The following is a 25,601-nucleotide window of genomic DNA, read 5'->3' as shown; positions in this document are numbered from 1 at the left end:
GGATTAAAGGCGTGCATCACCATCGCCTGGCTCACCCCAAGTCTTATACTGCAGCTGGACTAGCCTTGACCTGTTAGTAATCCTCCTGCCCCAGCCTCTCTACTGTTGGGATTACAGCTGTGTGTCACTATGCCAACGGAAAGCTTCATTTAGATCTGCTGGACTCATGGCCCTGTGGCTTCTCAAGACAAACTGCACTCAAAATGACATGACCTTTTTGTTCTGTCATGGACCCTGTCTGGTTACTCAATCCCTTTGTTCTTTCTGAGTTCATTTTTTTGATTTCACAAGTTTACAGTTCTAGCTACTTTTTTTTTTAAAAATCTTTCTCCAAACCTGAGTAGTCCCAGAATTTAGCTTTCACTTTTTTGTTTTCTTTATACAACCTGCCTGAAAGAACTATTGATTGTGGTGATGTAATACAGGGTGATCAAAAAAAAGAATTAAACCACAGGCACAAATAAAAATTCGGTTTTGAGCCAGGCACTGGTAGCACACAACTTTAATCCCAGCACTCAGGAGGCAGAGGCAGGTGAATCTCTGTGAGTTTGAGGCCAGCCTGGTCTACAGAGTGAGTTCCAGTATGCACAAGGCTACACAGAGAATAGAGAAACCCTGTTTCAAAAAACTGAGTGAGAGAGAGCAAGCAGAGAAAACACATTCTCTCTCTCTCTCTCTCTCTCTCTCTCTCTCTCTCTCTCTCTCTCACACACACACACAACACACACACACACACACACACACACACACACACACTAAAACCTTCATGGAGATGGGGGCAAGAGGACCAGAGTTCAAAGTCATCCTCACCTATCTACTGAACTCTCTTACTTTCTCTGTCATCCATCAATTCAAACAGGTTGTAAATTGCACAGTCAGGACAAAAGATGTATAAACATCTCTTTAAGATGCTTTCGACTATTTTGGGTTTATAACCAAAGTAAAGTATCTGGATCATTCAGTAATTCTATGTTTGAACTCCCCCTGGGGATATGTAAGTCTTCTGGAGACGAACCTAGGGAAGAACCGTGTGGCAGAGACACAGAACCTGGGTTTCAGCTGCTGTGGGTGGTGTGCTAGCACTTTGTCAAGTAGTTACTGCTGGATTGGCAATTAAAGAGAGGGCGTAGGCATTCTGGGGGACTCCCTTAGAAGGTAGCTCCAAATTTGGGGGCAGGGCTGAAGCTTATACAAGTTTAGGACTATTTGTAAGAAAAGGACGAATGGAAGTATAAAACGCTGAGGTTTTTTGTTTGGTTGCTTTTGGTTTATTAAGACAGTATCTGAAAGAGCCCAGGATGGCCTTGAGCTCACTGGGTAGCTGAGGGCAATCTTGAACTCCAAGTTCTGGGATTATACACATGTCCCGTCATGCCTAGAATTGGAGTAGAGTATAGGGTTCTGAAGAGACTGTGAGAGTGGGGGAACCTTCTCAGACAGATCGTTGGGGAGGAGCTTGCACAGTGGGTATCATCTTCTTGCTGGCCCACAGCTCCCCTCCAGTTAGTAAAGAACTCTGGTGAATTCAGTGTGCTTCCTAGAACTCCAGCTCCAGGGGCAACTGGCACCTGCACTCACAAATGCATACCCCCACACACATAATTTGAAACAATAACAATACATTTTTAAAGGAAGCACTTTCTACCTTCTCTTTGGCAGAGTGAAATTACTGCCACCACTACAGTCCTTGCACTTTAGGGCAGTTATGAAGTAAAATAAAGCTTACTTGAATACAGCCATTGTGCTATTGTTTTTGATCCGATAACCAGGATCAATAGTGAGTGATGGGCAGGTAGTGTCCTCGCTTGCCTATTACTGTCATAAGATACTGAAGAAAAACATCTGGAGGAGGAAAGGGTTTATTTCACCTTATATGTAATTGTTCATCGCTGAAGGGAGTCAGGGCAGCAAATCTAGGGAAGAACCTGGAGGTGGGGACTGTATTAAAGGGGCACAGCATTAGGAAGGTTGCTTTAGGGGTTCCTACAGGATGGGGTGCCTAGAGCATGGCTGGAACCCCTGTGTCCTTCTTCTATGTCTCACCCTGTGCCTGCCTTCTTTATTTTCTTTCAGGAAAATCAATTGTACATGAAGCTGAGCCCTGCACAAAGCGAATATTTAAAGCCCTGACACTAGGGAGGTTGAGGCAGGAGGATATCTGTGAATTAGAGGCCAGCCTGGACAACAAAGACCTGGAGCCAGAAATAAACAAAAAGTAAATAAGAATTTAAAAAATGAAAACAGGATATTTAAACAACATATTCCACAAAACATCACCTGTAAAATTATTTAAATTCTCCAGGGATTTGAGTAATTTTTTGAAATTACCCTACACCAGGCCTGGTTTTAAGGCATGTCCACATGGACATCAGAGGACAACCTCAGCTGTTTGTCCTCAGGTACCATCTGTCTTGGTCTCTCACTGACCTGGCACTCAGTAATTTGGCCAGGCTGCCTGGCCAGTAACCTCCAGAGCTTTATTTCTCTCTTCCTCCCCTGGGAGGAGGACTACACCTCACCCATCTTTTACCTTTCTTAAAAGGTGAGATCTGGGATTCGAACTCAGATCCTTGTGTTTCAAACACTTTACTGAGCTATCGTCCCAGCCTGGAAGAATTGCTTTCTAAAACAAAAGACAAGACTCCTTTACAGTTTTCCAATGCCTGCTTTCTATTAGTAGGGTTTGGAAATGTAGAGTTACACTGTTTATGAGTGCTCACTTCAACTCAAAGTGTTCTTCACATTAACAACACTTTCAGGGAAAATGCTTAAGACTGACAGGCCCTCCCTAGTGACACACACTCTTGTTAGAACTTGGTTAGAGTTGTCTGAGTTTATCTTTTTTTTTCTTTCTCTCTACTTTTAAATTAGAAACAAGATTATTTTACATGTCAATCCCAGTACCCTCTGCCTCCCCTCCTCACCTGTCCCCCGCCCCCCAACACCCTACCTATCCCATACCCTTTCTGCTCCCCAGGGAGGGCAAGGACTTCCATAGGGGGGTCTTCAGAGTCTGTCATATCCTTTGGGATAGGGCCTAGGCCCACCCCCTGTGTCTAGGCTCAGGTAGTATCACTCTATGTGGAATGGGCTCCCAAAATCCATTCCTATGCTAGGGATAAGTACTGATCTACTACAAAAGGCCCCATAGATATCCAAGGTCTCCTCACTGACACCCACATTCAGGGGGTCTGGATCAGTCCCATGCTGGTTTCCCAACTATCAGTCTAGGAACCGAGAGCTCCCCGTTGTTCAGGTCAGCTATTTCTGTGGGTTTCACCAGCCTGGTCTTGACCCTTTGCTCATCATTCTTCCTTCCCTGCAACGGGCTTCTAGTTCAGTTCAGTGTTTAGCTGTGGGTGTCTGCTTCCATTTCCACCAGCTGCTGAGTGAGGGCTATAGAATGGCATATAAGTCAGTCATCAATCTCATTATCAGGGGAGGGCATTTAAGGTAGCCTCTCATCTGTTGCTTAGATTGTTAGTTGGTGTCACTTTGTAGATCTCCAGACATTTCCCTAGTGCCTGATTTCTCTTTAAACCTATAATGGCTCCCTCTATATGCTCTCTCTCTCTCTCTCTCTCTCTCTCTCTCTCTCTCTCGCTCTCTCTCTTTTGAGACAGGGTTTCTCTGTGGCTTTGGAGGTTATCCTGGAACTAGTTCTTGTAGACCAGGCTGGTCTCGAACTCACAGAGATCTGCCTGCCTCTGCCTCCCGAGTGCTGGGATTAAAGGTGGGCGGTGCCACCCCCGCCTGGTTATTATAGTATCTCTTATCTTGCTCTCTTCTATTCTTCCCCCAACTCAAACTTCCTGCTCCCTCATGTCCTCCTCACCTGTTCTCTTCTCCCCTTCTCATTCTCCAAGCTCCCTCCCTCCTCCTCTCATGAGTTTATCTTGACACCAAGTAAAAGACACTCTGTAAAAAGAAAACAGATGACTAAGCATGGTGACTCATGTCTACAATGCCAGTAATCTGAGAGGCTGAGGCAGGAGAATTGCTATGATTTTGAGGTCACACAGCAAGACCCTGTCTCTTAAAAATAAATATAAAAGATCCAGGAATGCTAGTGCATGCCTTTAACCCCAGGCAAAAGCAGGCAGATGTCTGTGAGTTCAAGGCCAGTCTGGTGACATATTGCAGTGTTTTTCAACCTTCCTAATTCAGTTTCTTATAAAATTTTAGGATTGGTACTTCATAACTGTAAGTTTGCTACTGTTATGAACCATACAAGATATCTGATACATGACCCAAAAGGGTTGAGAACCCCTGACATACTGCGTTCTAATCAGCCAGGGTAATGTGGGGGAGACCCTATCTCAAAGGGGGAAAAAACTTAAAAGAGAATTTTTTAAAAACATATGAGAAGATGCCCAATGTACTTATGAGAAAAACTGAAATTAAAACAATGAGCTACCACCCCATAAAAACATACTGAGTGTTGACAGAGGTACAAAAGATGTACAAAAGATGTAAAATTCCCATGCTTGCTGGTGGAAACATAAAACATCACAAACATTTTGGGAAAATATAGGTTGTTTCTTTAAAATAAACTTTTTAATTACACGTGTGTGCGAGTGTGTGCATGTGCCATACTTGCATGTACAGGTCAGAGGATGGGTTTTGGGAGTTGGTTCTCTCTGTCCACAATGTCTATTCTAAGGGGTCATGCACAGGTCATCAGGCTTGGAAGCAAGTGTTTTTAATTTCTGAGGCATCTCACTCACTCAGTTGTTTGTTACAAAATTAAAGAGAAACCTTTTACCTGCCAGCCATTGGACTTGGAGGTATGTATCTAAGAGAAATGAAAGTATGTCTATGTTAATGGTATGTTCATGAATGACTGTAGCAGCTCTCCAGGTGGTCCCTGACTGACAGTGGTTTAGGATTTCTCAATCTACAGTCCTGTGAAAGTGACATGCATCCAGAAGGAACTGAACTTCAAATTATAAATTCCTTTTTGCACTTTTGTTTTTTGTTTTGTTTTTAGAGATAGGGTTTCTCTGTGTAGCTTTGGAGCCTGTCCTGGAACTCACTTTGTAGACCAGGCTGGCCTTGAATTCAGACAGATCCACCTGCCTCTGCCTCCTGAGTGCTGGGATTAAATGCATATGGGCATATGCCATCAATGCCAGGCTGCGTTTTTGTTCTTAAGACAGTCTTTCTGGAATTTGCTATGTAGACCAGCTGGCCTTGAATTCACAGAGATCTACCTACCTCTGCCTCCCCAGTGCCTGGATTAAACGGTTATACCAACATGCCCAGCTGAACTACAAATTTGTATCTTTTCCTAGGAAAGTGCTATGTGGTCTAAGGCTTTCTCCTCATATTGAGCATTAGTAGGGAATTGCAGTTCTAGTCAACCAGGCGATCAAGAGGATAAACAATCACTCAGGCGCTTCACAACTGTAATCCTAGCACTTGTGGTGACAAGAAGATTGCTGCAAGTTGGAGGCCAGCCTGGGCTACATAGCGAGTTCTAGGCTAGTTTAGGCTACAGGGTAAGGCCCTGTCAAAAAATAAAACAAAAATGAGAACAACAGTGAGCCAGAGAACAATTGAAGATGATCTATGATGTACTGTGTGTTGTTAAACTTTGATGCTCAGTAGATTGGGTGTTATTTGAATGTAATTGGCCCACATAATTTCATAGGGTGTGGCACTGTTAGAAGGTGTGGCTTTGCTGGAGTGGGTATGGCCTTGTTGGAGGAAGCATGTTATTATGGGGTTGGGCTTTAAGGTTTTCTTTCCTTCTTCTTCTTCTTCTTCTTCTTCTTCTTCTTCTTCTTCTTCTTCTTCTTCTTCTTCTTCTTCTTCTCTTTTTTGAGACAGGGTTTCTCTGTGGCTTTGGACACTGTCCTGGAACTAGCTCTTGTAGACCCAGCTGGTCTCGAACTCACAGAGATCCACCTGCCCCTACCTCCCGAGTGCTGGGATTAAAGGCATGTGCCACCAACGCCTGGTGGGCTTTAAGGTTTTCTATGCTCAAGATGCCACCCATGTCTCAGTCGACTTCCTGTTGCCTGCAAGATGTAGGATTCTAAGCTATTCCTTTTGTACCACATCTGCCTTCACACTTCCTACCATGACGATAATGGACTGAACCTCTGAGAGAGCCACCCCAATTACATGTTTTACTTTATAAGAGTCATGATGTCTCTTCATAGCAACAAAAACTCTAAGACGGGTGTGTTAATTTTATTTCAACTTATACAATATTGTTAATTTATTATGGGTTTATTTGTAGTATCACCAAACTTTAATCAACTAGCAGATTAATCAGCAAGGGAAGTGATAAACACACACTCTTCTGTATCCCTGTGCTACAGGAATGTGCTAATGATATATCCTACAACGTGAACTTCAAGATTTAAAAATTTGTTTTTTATTATTCTTAGAGAGTGTATATGATGTATGAGTGTGGACATGCGTATGCCACAGAATGCATATGGAGGTCAGAGGACAACTGTGTGGAGTTTGTTCTTTCCTTCTTTCCTTGGGGTTGTTCGGGTATTGAACTCAGGCTGGAAGGCTTGCTCCAGCAAGAGTTTTATTCACTGAGCCATCTTGCCAATCCTGAAGACAATTTTGCTAAGTTAAAGAAGCCTTGAGGATGACAGCTACATCCATTCTCTGGTTGTGATGTTTATGGAGAAGGGTTGTGTGTCTCTCAAACTGCACTTTATCTGTTGTTTGTGGTTCATCAGTTGTGTTTCAATAACAAAATTAATAATTATCCTAATTTTTTTTGGAGACAGGTTTTCTCTGTGTAACAGCCCTGGCTGTTTTGAAACTCACTTTGTAGACCAGGCTGGCCTGGAACTCACAGAAATTGGCCTGCCTCTGCCTCCTGAGTACTGGGATTAAAGGCGTGCACCATCACCTGCCGGTTTACTCTCAAATTTTTAATTTTTTAAAAATTCTAATTTCATTTTATTTGTTCTGTATGTGAGTGTGTATATGTGTGCCACATTTTTCAATGTAGGGCAGCTGGCTGTCTTCCTCCTCTATGTGTGTCCTGGAAACCAAACTTAGGTCATGAGGCTGTGCTGCAGGAGCCTTTACTCACTGAGGTGTCACTTTGGTTATCCCCAATGCTAAACATCCTCCTCTCTTTCCTTCTTTAGGAAACAGGCTCCCGCCGTGTAGCTCTGGCTACTCTTGAACTGGAAGAGATCCACCTGCCTCTTCCTTCTGAACCCTGGGATTAAAGGGGTGCTTCAACATGCCTGCCTTTCATTACTGACACAGCCTTACTTATTCCTGGCGGTGAGTTCAATGAGAAGAACCCAGCTGCACTGACAGAACCCACCAGAACCAACAGTACTCCAGTAAGTGTCAGTGGCAGAGCCGAGAACAAATGTACTTCCAGGGAGAATAATTGATTGATTATAGTTGATAATAATAGTTGATTACAGGAATGGAACACTTGTTAATGATCATTTTGAAGCCACACAGAGGGACAGGAGAGTTAAATCCCCACAGTTGTGAGTGCTGTCACTGTCCATCAGCAGTACCATTTCATGTCACTAACCTTTCAAACTCTGTTGCCCTTAACAGTAACTTGTTAAAGACTAGAATCCACTCCTTTGGTGACACAAATGAATAAAATTCCCAAGCATTCTATCCAGTATGATTTAGGACGATTAAAATGGCATTGACCACAATTTACCCACTGTGGCCAAAAGAAGCCCTGAGGCTTGGGGTTCTGCAGGAGATCTGGAGCTGAAGCTGTAATTTCTACTTCAAATCTGGCTGCCAGGTTTCAAGTATTAGTTCTAAAAAATGGGTTTGGTCTGGTGGATGACACAGGGCCACTATCACAGGACTGGAAAAACAGCTCCAACCACTTATCCCATGATATTGGGTCAGTTGCATCATCTTTCTGTGGAAAGAATGCCCTAATTGGTCCTAGTACCTTCAGAATCAATCGGTAAATCGTAAGTCATTTCACATTTCTGCCTATTCAACTCATCGTTGCTCTATTACACTGTATCTTCCAGATTCTTCTAGCTAATAATTTTGTGCCCTTTCCTTTTCTTTATAGCTCAGGCTGACCTCCAACTCAAACTCACAGCAATCCTCTTGGTGCTGGGATCGCAAGGTGGGGACACCACGCCATACTTCCTTATTTCTATCCCAGAAAGGTTCGACTTCGGCTATTTGGGCTCTTTTCATGCAAGCAGTCATTCCTTGTTCTGTGCTCTCATCTAGAACATTAGCTTGTATTTGGGAAATAAAACTCATATCAGAACTGAAACCTGTCCTACGTTTGCTCCAGAACGCCAAGTAGGGAGGTGGTGACCTTGGTCATATTAGGAACCTGAGTTGCAGCCTTCAAGCCACTGAAACAGGTATGAATTCTATCTAGTAGTTGTGGCTAAGTAAATGGGTTAACCTTTGGGAGTCCTACAGTCCAGTGTGGTCCCACGAGCACAGGCAAGGGGCAATGTTCTGTTCTCACCTTCCTCTATCAGTTTGCCTTTGAGATCAGAAGAAAGGAAGGGTACAGGAAAGAAGACAGAGTGCTGATTCAAAGAGATCCCTGATTAAAAAAAGCAAACAAAAGCAGGTAGACTCCTTATTCAAGGCAGTCCTCTAATTAAAAATAAAGGAACAAACAAAAACTAGGCAGAGCAACAGCCACTTAAGACTTTCGGACTGGGTGAACTCCCTTCCTCTAAAGATGTTAGCAGAGGGTAACTGGTGCGAATCCAGAAAAGGACCTGAAAAGCCCCCAAGGTTTTGTCACAATACTTTCCCAATTTGTTTCGCACTGCTTTTAAAGTTTAGACAGAACGAGCAGGAATTTGGCAAAGAACTTTGACCGAGGCAGAGGTCAGACCCACAGGTGCGGCAGCTGCGTGGGGAGGGAGGACCTGGCAGGTGTTGATGCAGGCCTCCCTGTGCCAGACATGTGGGCTCGGAGGCTGCTCCAGGGGTTTCCAGCGCAGCAGCATCGGGGCGCGCTGTGCTCCGGGAGGAGGCGGATGGAGTGGCCGGTCAGCCACGGGCCAGCTCCGGGAGCTTCCTGTTCCCTCCACTGTCGGAGCGTCACGGATGCCTGGGAGTTGATGAGAACCGTGGCGACTGGGAAGCCCCCAGGCGCCGGGGCGGGGCAGCCGCAGCCCGCTGACCAGCCGGGAGGAGGGGCGCTGAGGTCCCGGGTGGCGTGAGGGCGGGGCCGGGGGCTGGGACCCGCGGGAGGGAGCGCCGCGCCCGCCGTGCTGCCATTGGCCACGACGCCCGGGAGCAGGAGAGGGGGAGGAGGCGGCGCTCCATTGGTCGGGCTCGCCGGCCAATCCCCGGAGGCCTAGGGGGGGGACCAGGCTGGGGGCAGAGCGTGCAGAGAGCTTCGGAGCGGGCAGCGAGCCGGGTAGCCAGCCCCACTCCAGAGTGACCCTGAGTCTCCGCGGGACCCGAGTCCGACCGAACCCTCGAAGCATCGCCCACGTCCCCCAGCCGCGTTCCGGAGTCTCTCCCGCGGCGCAGAAGAGCGAGCTCGAGCATCTCCCGCGCGGCCGCCTCTGGGGCTAGGAGTTGAGACACCACCGAGGGCGACAGACCCCCGAGCCCGAGCGCAGCCCCTTCCCGTCGTCGGAACCGCCATGACCCATTTCAACAAGGGCCCTTCCTACGGGCTCTCCGCCGAGGTCAAGAACAAGGTACGCGCGCGAGCGGTCTGGGGTCTGCGGCGGGGGGTTGGGGGGCTGCGAGCCGCTGCGGAGAGACGTCGAGGCTGCCGGAGAGGTGCGCGCTCCCCAGCTCACGGAGCCGGCTCGCACGCGCTGGCCCTGGCTTTGTTCCCGCGCCGCGGGCCCCGGCGGGCGGTGGGTTCCCGGACGCCTGGAGTCCTGCGGCGCCGCGGGGCCCGCTGGAAGGCTGTAGGATGCGCCCCTCCGGGAAGAGGGCGCTCCTGAGTGGTCTTTGGCCCTCAGGCGGGGCCTTGCCTCGCGGCTGGGACTCCGGGAGTTGCCGCCCCCGCCATCCGCCTGGGTCGGGGCTGCCGTGGGACCCTGCGTCTCCTCCCATCCTGGCCCCCTCCTCCCGCAAACGAAGTTGGGCGGTTACGTGGCCAAACCGGGCCCCTCATTGTTCCTCTCCTTCTCCATGGGAGGGGACGCTCGGTGTCCCGCCAACCCCTGGGACCCGCGGGCAGAAAGGGAGCCCGTCGGTGGTGCCTTGGTGCGGGAAACGCAGACAAAAGCCTGAGCGCGCAGCCTGAGAGCCGGCTCAGATGTAGATGGGAGACTTAGAAATGCAATCCTGAGAAGTTTTGCATCACGTTGAATTGTCACGATATCTCGGCAGGGTCGCTTTTGTTCGGGGCTTGTTTGCTGTAGCGGGTTGTATTTTTGGAGTGATTGGAATTTGGCGATGCTGCTTTACCGAGTACTCATCTGAAGAATGCATCGGGGTTTATCTTTCGGACTTTTGGCCTGGGAAAGAGATGAGAGGTGTCCCCCTCCCCAAATCCTCTCCTTCCTTCCTCCCTGCCTGCATTCCAAGTCCATGACATCAGGGGTTTCGGATGGGGGGGGGCACCAGCCAATCCGCGTGGAACTGCTCACAGACCGCTCATTGTCTCCCTTTTGCTGTTCCGGCCAAAGCGCCACAAAGGAGGGCTGCTGTGGTTTAATTCCCATTAACCTCCCGGGAGCCGAAGCATGTCAGAATTGTCACCGCTCTGTCCCATCTCTGGTAAAATACATTGGCATTGTCAGAGCTGTTAACATCCCGGAGCTGCGGGTGTCTGCGGTGCGAAGGGAATCACTTAGAAGTGATGAAGCTCACCGTTGTCAGACGCGAGCCAGAGAGTGGCTTATTCCTTCCCGCTGTTGTAGCTAGCGCACCCCTTTGTAATTCATCTAGAAGATTCTAAACAGTCTTTGAAGCAAGGGGTTTAATTTTCCTCTTTGTTCTAACATTGAGGTCTTCGAGGTTTTAACTTTTTCAAATGTTTTGTCTGTATTAAAGTCTTCCTAAAGAGGCAGAAAAGTTTGGAGTACTGCGCTCACCAACTGAAAAGTTCGTTGCAGAATAGCGGTCCTTCCAAGTTTATAGCCCTAGCTTTAGGAAGCCGAGGGCGTAGGCAGGGAGAACAGGGTGGCTTGTGCCCAGGCGCGGCTTGGCGGCGCACAAATTGTAATTCCCTCTGGGATTCTGGCGCCCTCTGAGTCTCTTTACCTTTGCATTGTAAATGAGGTACTGGTGTTGTTGGCAGTCCTTCAAGTGAACTGACTCTTCCTGGTTCTTAGTATCCAAGCTGGTTTTCTTTTTGCTGACTGGCGTAATAGCTTCTCCCATAGTTGTTCTAATTGAGCCAATAACCCCAGGAAATGCAGGACTCTGGCTGGGTCGCTATGACTGTGTTGGAAACAGTAAATCTTTTTTTTTTTTTTTTAAAGAACCTTTGGAAAGTTATAAAGGCAGTGGGGATTAAACACCAGGCCCTTTAAAAACAAACAAACAAACAAACCTTTATTTATGCGGGGCTGTGATACAGGGCCCTTTCATAAGAAATTCTTTTGATCTCAGGTGTCCTGTGAGATGAGGAGGACCACTGGGATTCCAGCATCATTTTCTGATTAGGATGCTTGGCTCAGGAAGGGTGTGATTGGTCAAAGGGCACAGAAGAAACTTGGAGTATTCTAAGAATTTCAGCAGTCGGTGTCTTAGTTAAGTACTTAGATATGTTCAACCACAGGACACTGTTGTCTGCCACTGCCCACCCTATTTTTGTCTTCCACCTGTTACTACTTGACATTGTAATTATTCCTGTCATGGTATTCATCATCTGTTCTGGGCTTAGAAACCCAATCTGCATGCCTGAATGGGGTGTTGATTTTTGACAGAGTGTAGGACTGTTGGATAGAGTGGATATATGGAAACATGGACTTCACATTGCATCTTTTCATTCACTCCTGTTTTTTTCATGCATTGTGTAATTTACGTGTTGATTACATACCAGAATTGTGTTGTCTGTTTTGTGTGTATGGGTGGTTTATCTGCCTGTGTGCCTGTGCATCTTGTACTTTCAGTGCCTCTGGAGGCCAGAGGAGGGCTTTGGATCCCCTGGAACTGGAGTTACAGATGATAGTGAGCTACCAAGTAGGTCTTGGGGTTAAACCTAGGTCCTCTGCAAGGCCAACTGGTACTCTTAAGTATTTAGCTATAGCTCCAGTTCCCTAGAATTTTCTTTCTTAAAATATCTTTTAGGAGTTTGAGTCCAGCAGATGTAACTTCCAGCCCCCCCCACCCCCCCCTTGGCTAGTTCCTGCTTTGGATGATGTGGGCAGGGCGGTTCGCATCTGTCTGCTGGAGTCCTGATTTAGGAAATGGAAGGCTCAGCTATTTTGTTTCTTGCAGTTGTCTGTCCTGCTCTTTTGAGTGTTCACTTTGTATCACAAAACATCAAGCTTATGCTTTAGTGGTGAGAGTAGTCCACCAATAAATTGAAGGCGTCTTTGATCTTAAATACCTTGAATCAGTAAAATTCCAGGGCAGCATCTTTGAAATTAAACATTTATTTGGTGAGATGCCAATACATAGCAGAACATACAAACTTCTTTAGGAAAAAATAGGGCAAGAAAATGTGGAAACCTGGATTAAAAAAAAAAAATCTGTTCAGTCTGCATTGTGGATAAAGTGTTTCTGCTTTTTTGAGACAGGGTTTAATGGAGTTGAGGCTGATCTGGAATTCACTGTGTAGCCAAGAATGATCTTGAACTCCTCCTGTGCCTGCCTCCACCTCCCCTGCCTCCACCTCCCCGCTGAGTGCTGGGATTACAGACCTGCACCCACTGTATCTGGCCTGTCTTACATAACAAAAAAGAAAGAAACAACAAAAGGACCAGTAACTGTGAGCTACATAAAATCCTAGCCGGCCCTGGAAGAAGTAGAGGTGATAGTAGACTTTTGAGGGAAAATGAAACTCGTCATAAGTGATACAGCCCTTTGGGTTGCACAGGTTGAACAGTGCTAAAAGCCACTTTGGAAGACATTACTAAAACTTTAAGTCACTTAAAAGTAAATGAAGCAGTCCTATAATAAAATGAGGACCGGAATGGAGAGGTGACTCAGAGGTTAAGAGCATTGCCTGCTCTTCCAGAGGTTTTGAGTTCAATTCCTAGCACCCACATGGTGGCTCACAGCCATCTATAAGGAGATCTGGTGCCCTCTTCTGGCCTGCAGAGATACATGCAAGCAGAATATTGTATACATAATAAATAAATAAATCTTTAAAAATAAAATAAAATGAGGACCAGGACCCATGACATCCTTGCTTGCAGCTGTCCCATGCCTTTTGAACAAACAGCTGCTTTTCAGGGTGGCCTGGATCAGGGTATTGCCCAGGTGACTCCAGCATAAATTATCACTGAAGCCAGGCTTAATGGTGCACTGTTTCATCCCAGCACTTGGGAGATAGAGGCAGATGGATTTCTGTGGGTTTGTGGCCAGCTATGGCTGTGTAGTGAGATCCTATCTCCAAAATAAATAGATAAATAAATAAAAATAATAAAACCACTTAAGGTAGCACACCAGAATCACTGTAAAAATGAGTAGCAGGGCTTACTTTTTTTTTCTTTTAAGTACTGAAGTTAAACAGTTTCTCATTAAAAACTTGTTATTATTTGTCTCTGACCATTAGTGATAAAGATCCAGGTCTTATTCAGGGATGTACCTCAAGGTCTGTATTAGGTTGTGATTTGGAGCATAAGGTAGAAGTTGAAGTGTAACTAAATACAATCCTAATGAGAAGAAATGGAAATGTATCTTGCAAGTTGTAGTAAATATTTATCGGTTTAATGAATTTGTTCATCAAGCAATAGATTTTGCTGTCTCTAACAGCTGGAAATCAATCTGCTAAGGAGGTGCCTCCTCCCCTCTACAGGAGAATTCTGTTGGGCAGGTCTGATATTTTTGAAGGGCTCAGATGGTTTTGTTTAGTTGTGGTTGAGACAGGGTGACTGTGTAGCCCTGGTACTGGTTATGTAGACTACGATGGCCTCGAACTCTCAAAGATCCATCTCACCTGCTTCTGCTTCTCAAGTGCTGGGTCTAACACGGGCTGTATGTTGTTTTGAATTTGTATTAATATCACCTTGAAAACTGTACCACTAAAATCACTCCATCTTGTTGCAGATTTGGGAACCCTTTCTTGGACTTCCAGTTAGAGAGAAACGGTAGAGGTCCCCTTTGAAAAGCCTATTCTGATTCTAAGCTCCCAGAAGTGGGACAGGGTGGCTGTCTAGCTAGGTCACATTCTTTGCTGCTGGAAGGTACTAATTATTGAGATTTGTCTGCTAGCTCAATTTTCTTTTCTTTACCCCATCTCCTCATTTTGACCAAAAACATAAAGAAGATGCTCTTTGAAAGGATGAGGAGAGGTACCATGCCTACTCTGGAACACTTTCTTATGGTGCTTACTGTCCTGTGACCTGTAGCCTTTCACAGTCTGAGACTTACATTGTTAGCCTACAGTTTTAGATTTCAGACATAGGCTGAACAGTGAATCATTGTCAGTATGTTCAATAACTAGGGTGTGTGTGTGTGTGTGTGTGTGTGTGTGTGTGTGTGTGTGTGTGTGTGTGTTTTCTCTATGACTGTCTGTCTTCCAGGAGGATTGCTGAGTTTTTTTCTTTATGTGTATGGGTATTTTGACTGCATGTGGTTTATGAGGTTTTTTTTCCCCTCTGCACTCCATTCACTGTATCTGAAATGGTTAATATTATTTGTGGCTAATTTTCTGTTTTAAAACGTGATTGGATGGTTTTGTGTGTGCTTTTTTTACCATCACTGTAACCATTTTAACTTGCTTCTCATGATGAGATTGGCATTTGCCATGTACTGTGTATTCTGTGTGCATTGGTTCTCTGGCTCTAGATTCCCCCATACGTGGGCTCTTGACTGTTAATGCCTGTCTTGCATCCTCCATATTTTGGTAAGCATTTCTGGAAAGGGGGTGTGCATTGGGTTTGTGGGGACTTGTGCCTAGTCTTTATGGTAAGCAATATGAACATACTTTGCAAGTTTTATAAGCATGTTTCTGAGCCCTGGAAGGCCTCCTGGTAGTATCATCTCTGGCTCGTGTCAGTGAGCGAATGAAGCTGTGAAGAATGAGCACCCTGGATTGACCACAGTTTCTTTGAGGTTCATTGTGGACTTCCGGCAAGTGACTTGACCTGTTTATATTTCTCCTGCGCAGTGAAGGTGCAACACACAGCTTTACAAGGCTGTTGGGACAAATCTGACCTAGATCATTCACATCAAGTGTTCAGATTAACACAAAACACACACAATACAGATGGTGTAGCATTTTGCTGGCCGGTTAGGTTCAGTTCTGGCTTCTGAGCGGTATTTGTCTTGTAGATTTTGATACTGTCTTCCAAAAGCTGAGCTTTCATTTGTATCTGACAGGAAGGGGCCCAGGACACCAAGCATCCCTACTTGGTTTCCCTTTTTCCTCAGGAATGTGTTGTGTCTGAATCCTTGTCCAGAACTCCCATCGCATCCTGGGTGATGCCCCTTTCTCCCCCATACCCCCTCCTCCCCAAGGCCTGGGTCCTCTGCTCCTTTTTGGCCCGGTTTCTCCTATGAGGTAAGGGAGAACTTTTCTGTGTATCAGTTAGCCTTCCGAGTAGGAACTGGGAAGCTGTAGGGAGTGGGTGTGCCTCTTGGGCAGGGCATCTGCAGTGACCGAGCCAGAGAATTGGGAACAAGAATGCTGCAATAGAGACCCTTTTCTTTTCCTCTTCCTCTCAGGTCTGTCTTCTCTTTTTAATCCCAGCTTCCCAGCCCTCTTTGCTACAGGCTCAGCCAGTGGGTAAGGGTATGAGCTCCATTCTTGCACTTTTCTCCCTCTCTTTTTGCTTCATGTGGGAGGAAATCTGAGAGAAAATAATTAGTACCATGTGTAGCAAGTCTGTCTCTCTTACTGTTGGTTAATTCAGACATCTGATTCTATTTAAAAAGCAACAGCAAGCCAGGGGCTGTAGCCCAGCTGGTAGGCTGCTTGCCTAGCATACACAAAGCCCTGGGTTCAATCATAGCACTGTATAAACCATGCTGTATAAACCCAGCATGCTCACAGGAGCCTGTAATCCTAGCACTTGGGAGGTGCAGGCAGGAAAATCAAGAGTTCAAAGCTATCCTTGGCTAGATGGTTAGTTTGAAGACAGCTTGTGGCACATGAGAGAACTTGTCTTAAAAGGGGCGTTGGGAAATAATTCTGTTGGTAAAGTGCTTGCCTTGTGGACCCGAGTTTTTCTTCCCACAGGGAGAAAAACAAAACAAAACAAAACAAAACAGCTAGGTATGGTAGCATGTCCTTGTGCTTGTCATCCCAGACTGAGGAGGCTGAGACAGGCAGATAGATCCTGGGAGCCCATGGCCAGGTAGCCTAGCCTACTCAACAAATCCCAGGGCAGTAAGAGACCCTGTCTCGGGGGTAGAGGAGGTAGATGGTGTTTGGGGAATGGCACCCCAAGTTGTTCCCTGTCTTCTACACATATATACAAATTCCTCTAAAAGAAAAGCAACAACAGTCATGTTATACTTTCCATCATGCATAGAAACTGTATGTACACGAACCTCATCCTTGGGATCTTGTTGGGGTCCATGCCTTTAGCAGCAAAACTGCTTCCCTTGGGCTGTTCTGAGTCTGGACATTGGCTTCAGGTTTCTGCAGAGAACCTGGATGCTGTGTACCCTCATGCCCCTCACCCTGGCCAGATACACTTGGACATTTATCTTGCCTGTGAGGTTTTCATCTCTACTTTTCTTCCTCTCCTGGCTCAATCTCATTACCTTTTCTTTTTCTTCTTAGTGGCAAGTAATTCCATTTTAGATACTTTCCTGTAGTTGATTTTCTAGTACCTTCAGACTGTGGCAAGAGGCTACTTTCCAGAGAGGCTAGTCGAATAGTTTTCAGACTGAGATGTCTTTGCCAGATATCTTCCTATGAACTTCTGAACCATGCTGGCACTGCCCTCCTGAGACTGCAGATTCCCCTGGCTATTGGAAGCAGAGTTCTTAGCTGGCAGCAGGCTCTAGTATATCCATGTGATACAGTGACACTGGGGGACAGGGATAGTGGCTGCCTTTTTTGTTTGTTTGTTTGTTTGAGATGGAGGGATCTTACAGTGTTGTCCAGATTAATCTTGTAACTCCTGGGCCCAAGCAGTCCTCTTTGCTGGTCTCTCCTCAGTGGCTTGGGAGTCGAGGCATACTCTACCCTCTTCTCTAGCTACTGGGAGATGAGGTAGCTATGAACTGGATATAGTAGAAGATGGAAGTCGAAAAGGCTTAGACTCTGGGCAGACCTGGGTCTAGATTCCTGCTTGGCATTCAGTCTTTGGATAGGTCATCTCTGCTTTCTTCCTTGCTTGTGAGAACCTCTCCAACTCTTTAATCTTTGTTTGGTGAATGAATAATTGTGAGGAATGGGAACGGTGCCAACATGGAGGAGCAAAGCGCTGAAAGAGCCCTGTATCCCTTACCCTCATCTCCACGGCTTGAATCACCTCGAGTGTCACTCAGATATTCCACAAGCTGAGCTGTCGTCTGTTGTATGGAGTTCTGTGATTTGCTTACTACTTTGTAGGAAAATTTTCCTTAAAGATGCTTGCGTGGGGAAGTGCTCTGGACCCAGTACTTAAATGTGCTTTAAGTATCCAGCAGTTGTTCATTTAAAAAAAAAAAAATCAGTCTATATTCCTATCCAATGCTATGAAACTGGAAGAAAGTCACTTTATTTATTTATTTATTTATTTATTTATTTATTTATTTATTCTTTGTCATCTGAAAAGCCAGTACTTGGAAGATAGAGAAAGGAGGATCAGGAATTCATGGCTACCTCCAGCTACATAGTAAGTTCCAAGGCCATAGTAAGTTCCAAGGCTAGGGACTCTGGGCTCCATGAGACTCTGCCTCAGAAAAACCAGACAACAGGGATGGCTCATTGGTTGAGAGTGCCTGCTATACAATCATAAGAATTAGAGTTGAGATCTTAGTTCCCAAGTAACAATGCATGCCTGTAACCCTAGCTCAGAGGAGGGGAGAGACAGGGGATCTCGGGTTTGCTGGCTTCCAGCCTGTATGAGAAAACATGAGCCCCAGGTTCAGGGAGAGACCCTGTCTCGAATAGGTGGGGAGTGATGGAACAGGACACCTGATGCCCTTTTTTCTGGTCTCTACATGTACACAGGTGCACACACGTACACATACACTCACACTTGGACCATCCATATCAAAACAAATCTCAAAAGAAATGCAGCCAGGCAAGCAAAAACAAACAACAGAACTATGTAAGTGGCCTTGGCGAGGCTCAAGCCACATGCTCTTTATTGTATGTATGATCACCAACATCTGTAATCCCCGATTCACTGGTCACCTTTCATACATGGGGATGGGACAGTGGGGAGGGATGAAGACACTTCCATTAGAAATTACTTGGTAAATAAAAAGCTTAGGCAGCATCAGAATGATCCCATATTAAATGGCCATCAAATGGTGTCAGTTAATTAATTGTAATGATACGTAGTCAGTCTTCTGTGGCTGGGAGCTTCACATTTGTGGAGGAAGCCAACCATGGACTGGAAATGTTCAGAATGTTCGTGTCTGTATTGAACATGTACACAGATTTTTCCCACCTGTTCTCTGAACATATGGTATAGTAACTATTTACAAAGCATTTGCATTTCTGTTAGGCAATATAAGTAATCTAGAGATGATTTTAAGTATGGGGCAGCCCTGAAGTTGTCACTTGGTGGTAGAGAGCCTGCTTAGCAGGTGGGAAGCCCTGGTTACCATCTCCAGTACTACACTTAAAATGTCATGGAAGCTCTGTGAGTTCGAGGCCAGCCTGGTTCCAGGACAGGCTCCAAAGCTACACAGAGAAACCCTATCTCGAAAAACAAAAACAAACAAACAAAAAAACGCCATGGAAGGATGTGCACAGGTTACTTGCATTGTACTACTTAAAATACCATTTTATGCAAGGGGCCTGAGCATCAGGTGTTTTGGTATTTGTAGTAGGGAGGGAACACCCAGAACACCCTGTGGATACCAAGGGACAGCTGCCGAATATGAGCAGTCTGCCAGTGTCTGAGTGGGAACGGCCAACAAAGCATAGGACAATAAGGGGGACATTCAGGGAGTTCTGCAATGTTCATGAATGAACTTGGGGTTATTCTGAGCAGTCGTGCGACTTGAGAGCCACTAAGGATCTCAATGTTTGCAGCAGAGTGGTATGTGTGGAGGTGCTCAGCAGTTTCCAGACCTTCTCTGCTTTAGTCCTAGGCCTGAGAGAACCAACATCTTTCAAGGGCAAAGAAGAAAGATGCTGAGCCTGGAGAGGGCTGGCCAAGAGGAGCGCCAAGACGGGCCTTTGACAAGATGGAGGGAAGGAGAGTCAGAGGCCTGGGAAGGCTGGTCTCATGCAGGCAGAGGGCTGGAAACAGGCCCTGGATTGGGCTGTTGAGCCCTTACTGCTAACCTTTTGAGAGCACTAAGAGGAAACAGAGAGAGCTGGCCGGACATAAAGAGAAACAGGTCAGTGCTAGAGACTGGCATCAGGTTCCTTCAAAGGTTTGCTTGTTTCAGTTGAGATGGGATCCTGTGCCCATTGAAGGGCCAGTGAAGGAAAGGCTGGGGACAGAGGTGGAGTTGAGGGTTAGCAGAAGTGAGAAGAAAGTGGAGAACCTTAAAACATACAGGTGATGTGGACGTCACTTGGGCTAGTAGTGTTGCTCTTCTTATGTGGAATGGGGTGTCTCTTTGGCCACGGCCTGGCCTGGAGCTCCTGAGCTGGCAGCATAGGCCATGGGAGTGAAGGTGGTTTGGCCTGTGTGTGGAGTACACTGCATTCTGCTGCTTGTGTCAACTGAGTCCTGTGGGTCCCTTTGCTGCCTCTGGGTTCCCTCCACCCATTCCCTTAGCCGTTGACCTGGAGAGGATAGGAAGTAGAGTTTCCGTTTTGAGTTCTGTGCCTGTGTGCCTGTCACATCACCTCTGGGAGACCTTTGTGCTGGGACAGAACACTGACCAACTACAGTTCACGAGGACAGACTTTGTTCCTCTTGGGTATATTCAAACTCGGTGGCGGTCACAAATAGTGTGAGTTGTCTTTCCTGTTGATTGGGATATCCTGGGGCCCCATAACCAGGTCCTGGCTGGAAAAAGGAAGCTGTGTTCAAGTTTTATTTATTTATTTATATGTTTGTGTTTGTGAAAAAAAATTGAGTCTTCTATTTCCTTCTTCGTTGTGGTGAGTGAGAAGCTTGAACTCCAGTTTGCTTCTAACCTGTGTTCAGGGGCATTTGTGTAGGTCATGGTGCTGTGCAGGTATGTGACTCTAACCCCCAAGTTTATGATTCTCTCTCTCTCTCTCTCTCTCTCTCTCTCTCTCTCTCTCTCTCTCTCTCTCTCTCTCTCTCTCTCTCTCTAGGGTTTCTCTATAACAGTCCTGGCTGTCCTGGAACTCACTTTGTACATCAAGCTGACCTCGAACTCACTGAGATCCGCCTGCCTCTGCCTCCCAAATGCTGGGATTAAAGGCCTGCGCCACCAACGCCTGGCCCAAGTTTATTATTTTTCACATCATTACATTAAAAGAAAACTGAACTCTTAGGGGTCTCTACCAAATCCTTGCACTGCTTGGGTCTGGGGGCTAGGGCCAATGAGGGAATGAAGAACGGACAGACACATGTACAGGAAAGCTGGGATGGGCTGGAGTGGACTTTACATTTGTGGAGGCAGCCAACCATAATAATTTATTATATGCAGGTGAATGGAGAGGTGGTGTTATTGCATACAGCTGGATGGGAAAGCAGGGTTATTACATGAAGATAAAAAAGGAGTTATAGTTATTAAATACAGCTGAGCAAAGAGCCATGGTGGATATTCTCTGTAAACACTGTCAACATTTGCACTCAGACCAGAAAAGGGCTCTTTGCCTTCGAGCTTCATCTGGCCATGCCCATGTCAACAGCGCATGCGCACTCGGGGCTTCTCTCCCTAAAGGTCACTTCCCATGCCATTTCATGAGGCACAGGGGGGCTTTTTGTTACGGGGGAATGGGATATTCCATCCTGTTGGTTAATGGAAACTTCATGTCCTCTAATTTTCATGGTGGGAGAAGGCCATGGTTTCTTGCACATGTAATACATTTGTGGGGTTCCCTAGCCAGCCTCTAACCTGCCTTAAAATTCCAGATCTGTGGCTGGTTGTGTTAGGCCAGCACTGTCAAATGGACAGGAGGTGCCATTGTAATAAAGGCACTTGTAGTCTGAGATAACAGATCTGGACCCCCAGGCAGCTCCACAGTTACTACCGACTAAGTGCTGACAGTTGCCTCCTACCTGTCCTGAACTTCCAGCTCAGTAGTGGATAGGGAGCCGCATGGCTGATGGTTAACTCAGAGACTGATGGGATGCTCACTGGATGGAGGGCATCCGAGGTCAGTAACAAGGAGCTTCTGGTGCTCTGCTTTGGGGACTATGATGGTAAAGTGGGTTTGTGAATTCCTCAAATCACCGAAGATCTTGAGTTGCATCCTCTAAGGCAAACTTGAAGTTATCCCGTGAGGAGTGAATACACACCCCAAAGCTGCAGAAGGCGCTGCAGCCAACATAGCCCGTGTGTGGGCTCAAAGGTTTTGGATGTAGCCACAGTTCTGAATCTGGGCAGCAGCAAAGAGCTGACACTGTTGGATGCTGCTGTGGAGAACGTGTGTGTTCCAGCCCTGGGAACAGAGAATACAAACTTGAGAGAGGTAGCCTTATTTTCACCCATTGCAGCTTCAGCTAGGACCCTCTTTCAGCAAGATCTCTATAGATCTCTCAGATTAACAAGGAATCCCTTTATAAGAGCCAATCTTCTCCAGCTGGCTTTTTTGCAAGTGGGCTTCCTACGCACACTCATTGGTACTAACAAGGTACTTTTCCACTTGGCTTCTAGTCCATTTCCTTGGTACTTCTATTTATTTTTTCTAGGTCTAACCTTCATGTGCCTTAGAATAAATTGGCTCTCCTGTAAGACTTTCAGTTAATATTTGGATCATGGCTATCATCACTCATAAACTTCTAGGCTAGGATATGTGTAGTCACTGCTGGCTGCCCAGTTTTTCGGGATAGGCTGTGTATGATTGAACATTTAGTCATTGAGACAGAATGGCTTCCAACTTGTAATGCTGCCTCTGTCTCCTAAATGCTGGGATTATAAACATGTGCCACTATGCTTGGCTGTATCTGAATTCTTTAATTTTTCACCACCCAGTTAGATCTTTCTAAGAGCAGTGGTTCTCAACCTTCCTAATACTATGACCCTTTAATTCAGTTCTTCATGTTGTGGTGACCCTCAAATATAAAATTATTTTCTTTGCTACTACACGACTGCATTAGCTACTGTTATGAATCGTAATATAAATATTGGTGTTTTCTGATGGTCCCAGGCAACCCTTATTGAAAGGGTCATTCAATATCACAGGTTGAGAACATCTGTTCTAGAGCCTGATGATCAGTTTTTCCTCTTTTAGAATGCATCTGGTTTGACCAGGGTACAGTTGATCGATTACCTAGCATTCTGTGTATCTGATTCTAAACTACCTCCTGTTTGAGTCAAGATGCTAACCCAGTGATGTGGAAAGGGCGTGTCTCTGCAGACAAGAGTCTAGGTCATACTTTGGCAGGTAGAGTTTCCATCTCTGTGAAGTTAGGTGATAATAGCTGTGGACGGTTTAATAGGTCACATACTTTTCTCTCACACTCCCTTCTTGAAGCTAATGCTTTCGTCAGGCCATTGTGATTCAAACAATAATTATATCTCTACACAAAGAGAACATTAGCTTACCTCAGTCTGCTCACTGAAGAAGCACTGTTAGTTCTAGACCTTTGGGGCAAGGTTTTAGATGTATCTTGGATAATTTGTTTATTGTACAAAATATGATTTTCTGGTTCCCAGTTTACATTTATAAGACACACTGTGGCTTCTAGATCACTCATTACCAGAGCAGAAGGGAACTGGCCGTAAGCCTCCAGAAACATCGCTATGAGCTCCTCCTGCCTCACCTTGGATAGTCATAGAGTGCCTGGTGACTGTTCCTGGCTGACCTTCCAGGACTACCTCAGACAGCATCTATGTCCCTAGCAATCCATCTAAGATTACTAGATTGACTGATGAAGGAGACGTGACGCCTGCGATGACCATAGCAGCATTCAGATGCAGATGCCTTTCCAAACAAGACAGATCTTTGAATCTGAGGCCTTTGGCTGCTGACATGGTCCATGCATGAACTCAAGAGCCATAGAGATCAAGTGCCAGTTTTACCTCATGGAAGGAGACCTGGGCAGCTGTTCTGGATGTGACTTTGAACCTTGCTGGCTATTGGATATCTACCCTCTCACCTGCCAGGTGCTTACACACAATTATCAGAAGTCCAAGTCCCCTCCAGGACAGTCATCCTCTCCTACCAGTAATAGAGACCTTTGTTTTGGAGGGTGGGAGTAGGAAGTGGACAGACATGCCTCGAGGATTTTATTCACAATTGCTCACTAAATAAGATGTCTCCACCTAACAGAGGGTTTTGAGTTTTAGCATGTTTGGGGTAGCCAGCCTACATACTGCACCCCTACCCCCCTTTTAGGGTTGCACTTTCAAAGTCTATTTTAACTATGTATGGTTTACAGCTGAGAATCAAAAGATTGTTTTTCTAGACGGTGAGGCTAAAACTGACTTTGTTCTTTTCTTTTTCTTCTGTCTGTTGTACTGTTTGGATTACATGATAGACCCATGTCTCTTCATATTTTTAAAGCTCCAGCTTCTTGTCAGTTTCGTAGTGTTTGCATTATCAAGTCTTAGGGGTCTTTGTGTTTATCTGTCTGGTAGAATTGGAATCTGACAAGTCTTGTGTGTTGAAATCTTGGTTGTCTACCTATGGCTGGTGCAATGTGGAGGAAACATTAGGAGGTGGGGCTTAGTGAAAGGAAGTGATGTCATTGGGAGGCTTCCCCTTAAAGGTGTCTTGGATCATTGCCTCTCCCTTTGTCTCCCTTTCTTTACAGACACTGTCAGCTGAGTATTTTTCTCTGTCTCATATTTCCTACCATGGTGTTCTGCCCCGTCTCGGGCCCAAAGACAACAGGGCCCAGTGGCCACGGACTGAACTGAGCCAAAAGAAATCTGGCTTCAGATATTTTTGTCTCAACAGCAGGAAACTAACATGGTCTGTATGGGGCCGGGGGTAGCTTGGTCTAAAGGTCTGGCTGTACCTTTGAGAGAAAGACTGGCTTTCTAGATGCCTGTAGGTGCCACCCTGCTACAGATGTAATTTTTGTACTTGACTTTCAGATTTCCCTAGCAAGTTTATGCCATAGAATGACTTTGGATTCTGTACTACTAAAATAAGGTCTCTTGGGGCAGGGTCTGCCTCTGAACTGTGCGTCCTAGCCGTTTAAGGAGAGCACATAGGAGAGGCCTAGAAGAAGCTGAAAGAAGACTCCAGAAAACATGTGACAGATGCTGTTTTAGTTACTGTTCTATCTCTTTGAAGAGACATTGTGACTAAGGCAATTCATGAAAGAAAGTAGTTAATTGGGGGCTTGCTTACAGTTTTAGAGGGTTAGTCCATGATCACGGTGGGCACAGACAGGCATGATGCTGGAGCAGTAGCCAAGAGCTTTACATCCTGATCCACAGGCAGCAGGCAGAGACAGACAGACAGAGACAGGGCCTGGCATGAGCTTTTGAAACCTTAAAGCCCGCTTCCAGTGACACACTCCTTCAACAAGGCCACACCTCCTAATCCTTCTCAAACAGTTCCACTAACTGGGGACTAAGCATTCAAACACAAGCCTTTGTGGGACATTCACTTTTAAACCACCACAGGCACTAACATGAGTGTAGTTTTGGGGAAGATAAATTAGGGTTATTCTGAATCATCTGAGTGGCTCAAAAGCACTCCCAGGAGAATTTAGGCCTGGCTGAAAATTGGGAGACTTTTGTCAGCACCAGAACCAATAATTGGAATATTGTTTTAACCGTCTCTTTGATGATTTATTTCAGGAAGGAAAATCCATTGGTTGCATGCACGGGCCAGGCATCTGCAGATTCTGTCAACCATGACAAAAATACTAGGAGAAAAACGATGTGTTTGTCAAACGTATTTTCATTCATTGTCATTATTCCCTGAACTCTATATGCCTGCTGTATATATGTATGTATGTATGTGTGTATATGTATATATATATATACACACATGTGTGTGTGTATATATATACACACACATTTACATTGTATTGACTATTGTGCGTGTGCAGTTGATTTAAAGTATACATGGATGTGCATGGGCTATATGTACATACTATGCTATTTTATGTAAGGAACTATAGTAGCTAAGGGTTTTGTTGTCTGCAGGGATTCTCAAGCAGAGCCCTGTTGTTGATAAAAGAATAAAGTCAAGTACTCTTCGCTCTTCAGGGATACTCTAGTGTGCCTGGCAAAGTGTGGCCATCAGGCAGTTTGTTTCCCATGAGAGTGAGCCCTCTGCCTCTAGGTGCCCTAGCAGCTTCTTGTCGAATGCTTGCTGCACACACACACACACA

At 45.7% G+C, this 25,601-nt stretch overlaps 1 protein-coding gene across 1 annotated transcript in view; it reads left to right on the top strand.

Annotated features, from left to right (window-relative positions):
• The first annotated feature begins 9,326 nt into the window (after positions 1 to 9,326).
• Positions 9,327 to 25,601, top strand: part of Cnn3 (calponin 3) — a 32,149-nt gene continuing 15,874 nt past the window's right edge. The window contains exon 1 of the mRNA XM_027395621.2: positions 9,327 to 9,665. Coding sequence (XP_027251422.1) covers positions 9,609 to 9,665 — 57 coding nt within the window. The 5' untranslated portion in view covers positions 9,327 to 9,608. The remainder of the gene's footprint in view (positions 9,666 to 25,601) is intronic.

This window comes from Cricetulus griseus, assembly GCF_003668045.3.
Source record: "Cricetulus griseus strain 17A/GY chromosome 1 unlocalized genomic scaffold, alternate assembly CriGri-PICRH-1.0 chr1_0, whole genome shotgun sequence".
NCBI lineage: Eukaryota > Metazoa > Chordata > Mammalia > Rodentia > Cricetidae > Cricetulus > Cricetulus griseus.
Note: the sequence above shows the minus strand (reverse complement) of the source record. Positions and strands in the feature narration are given on the sequence as shown.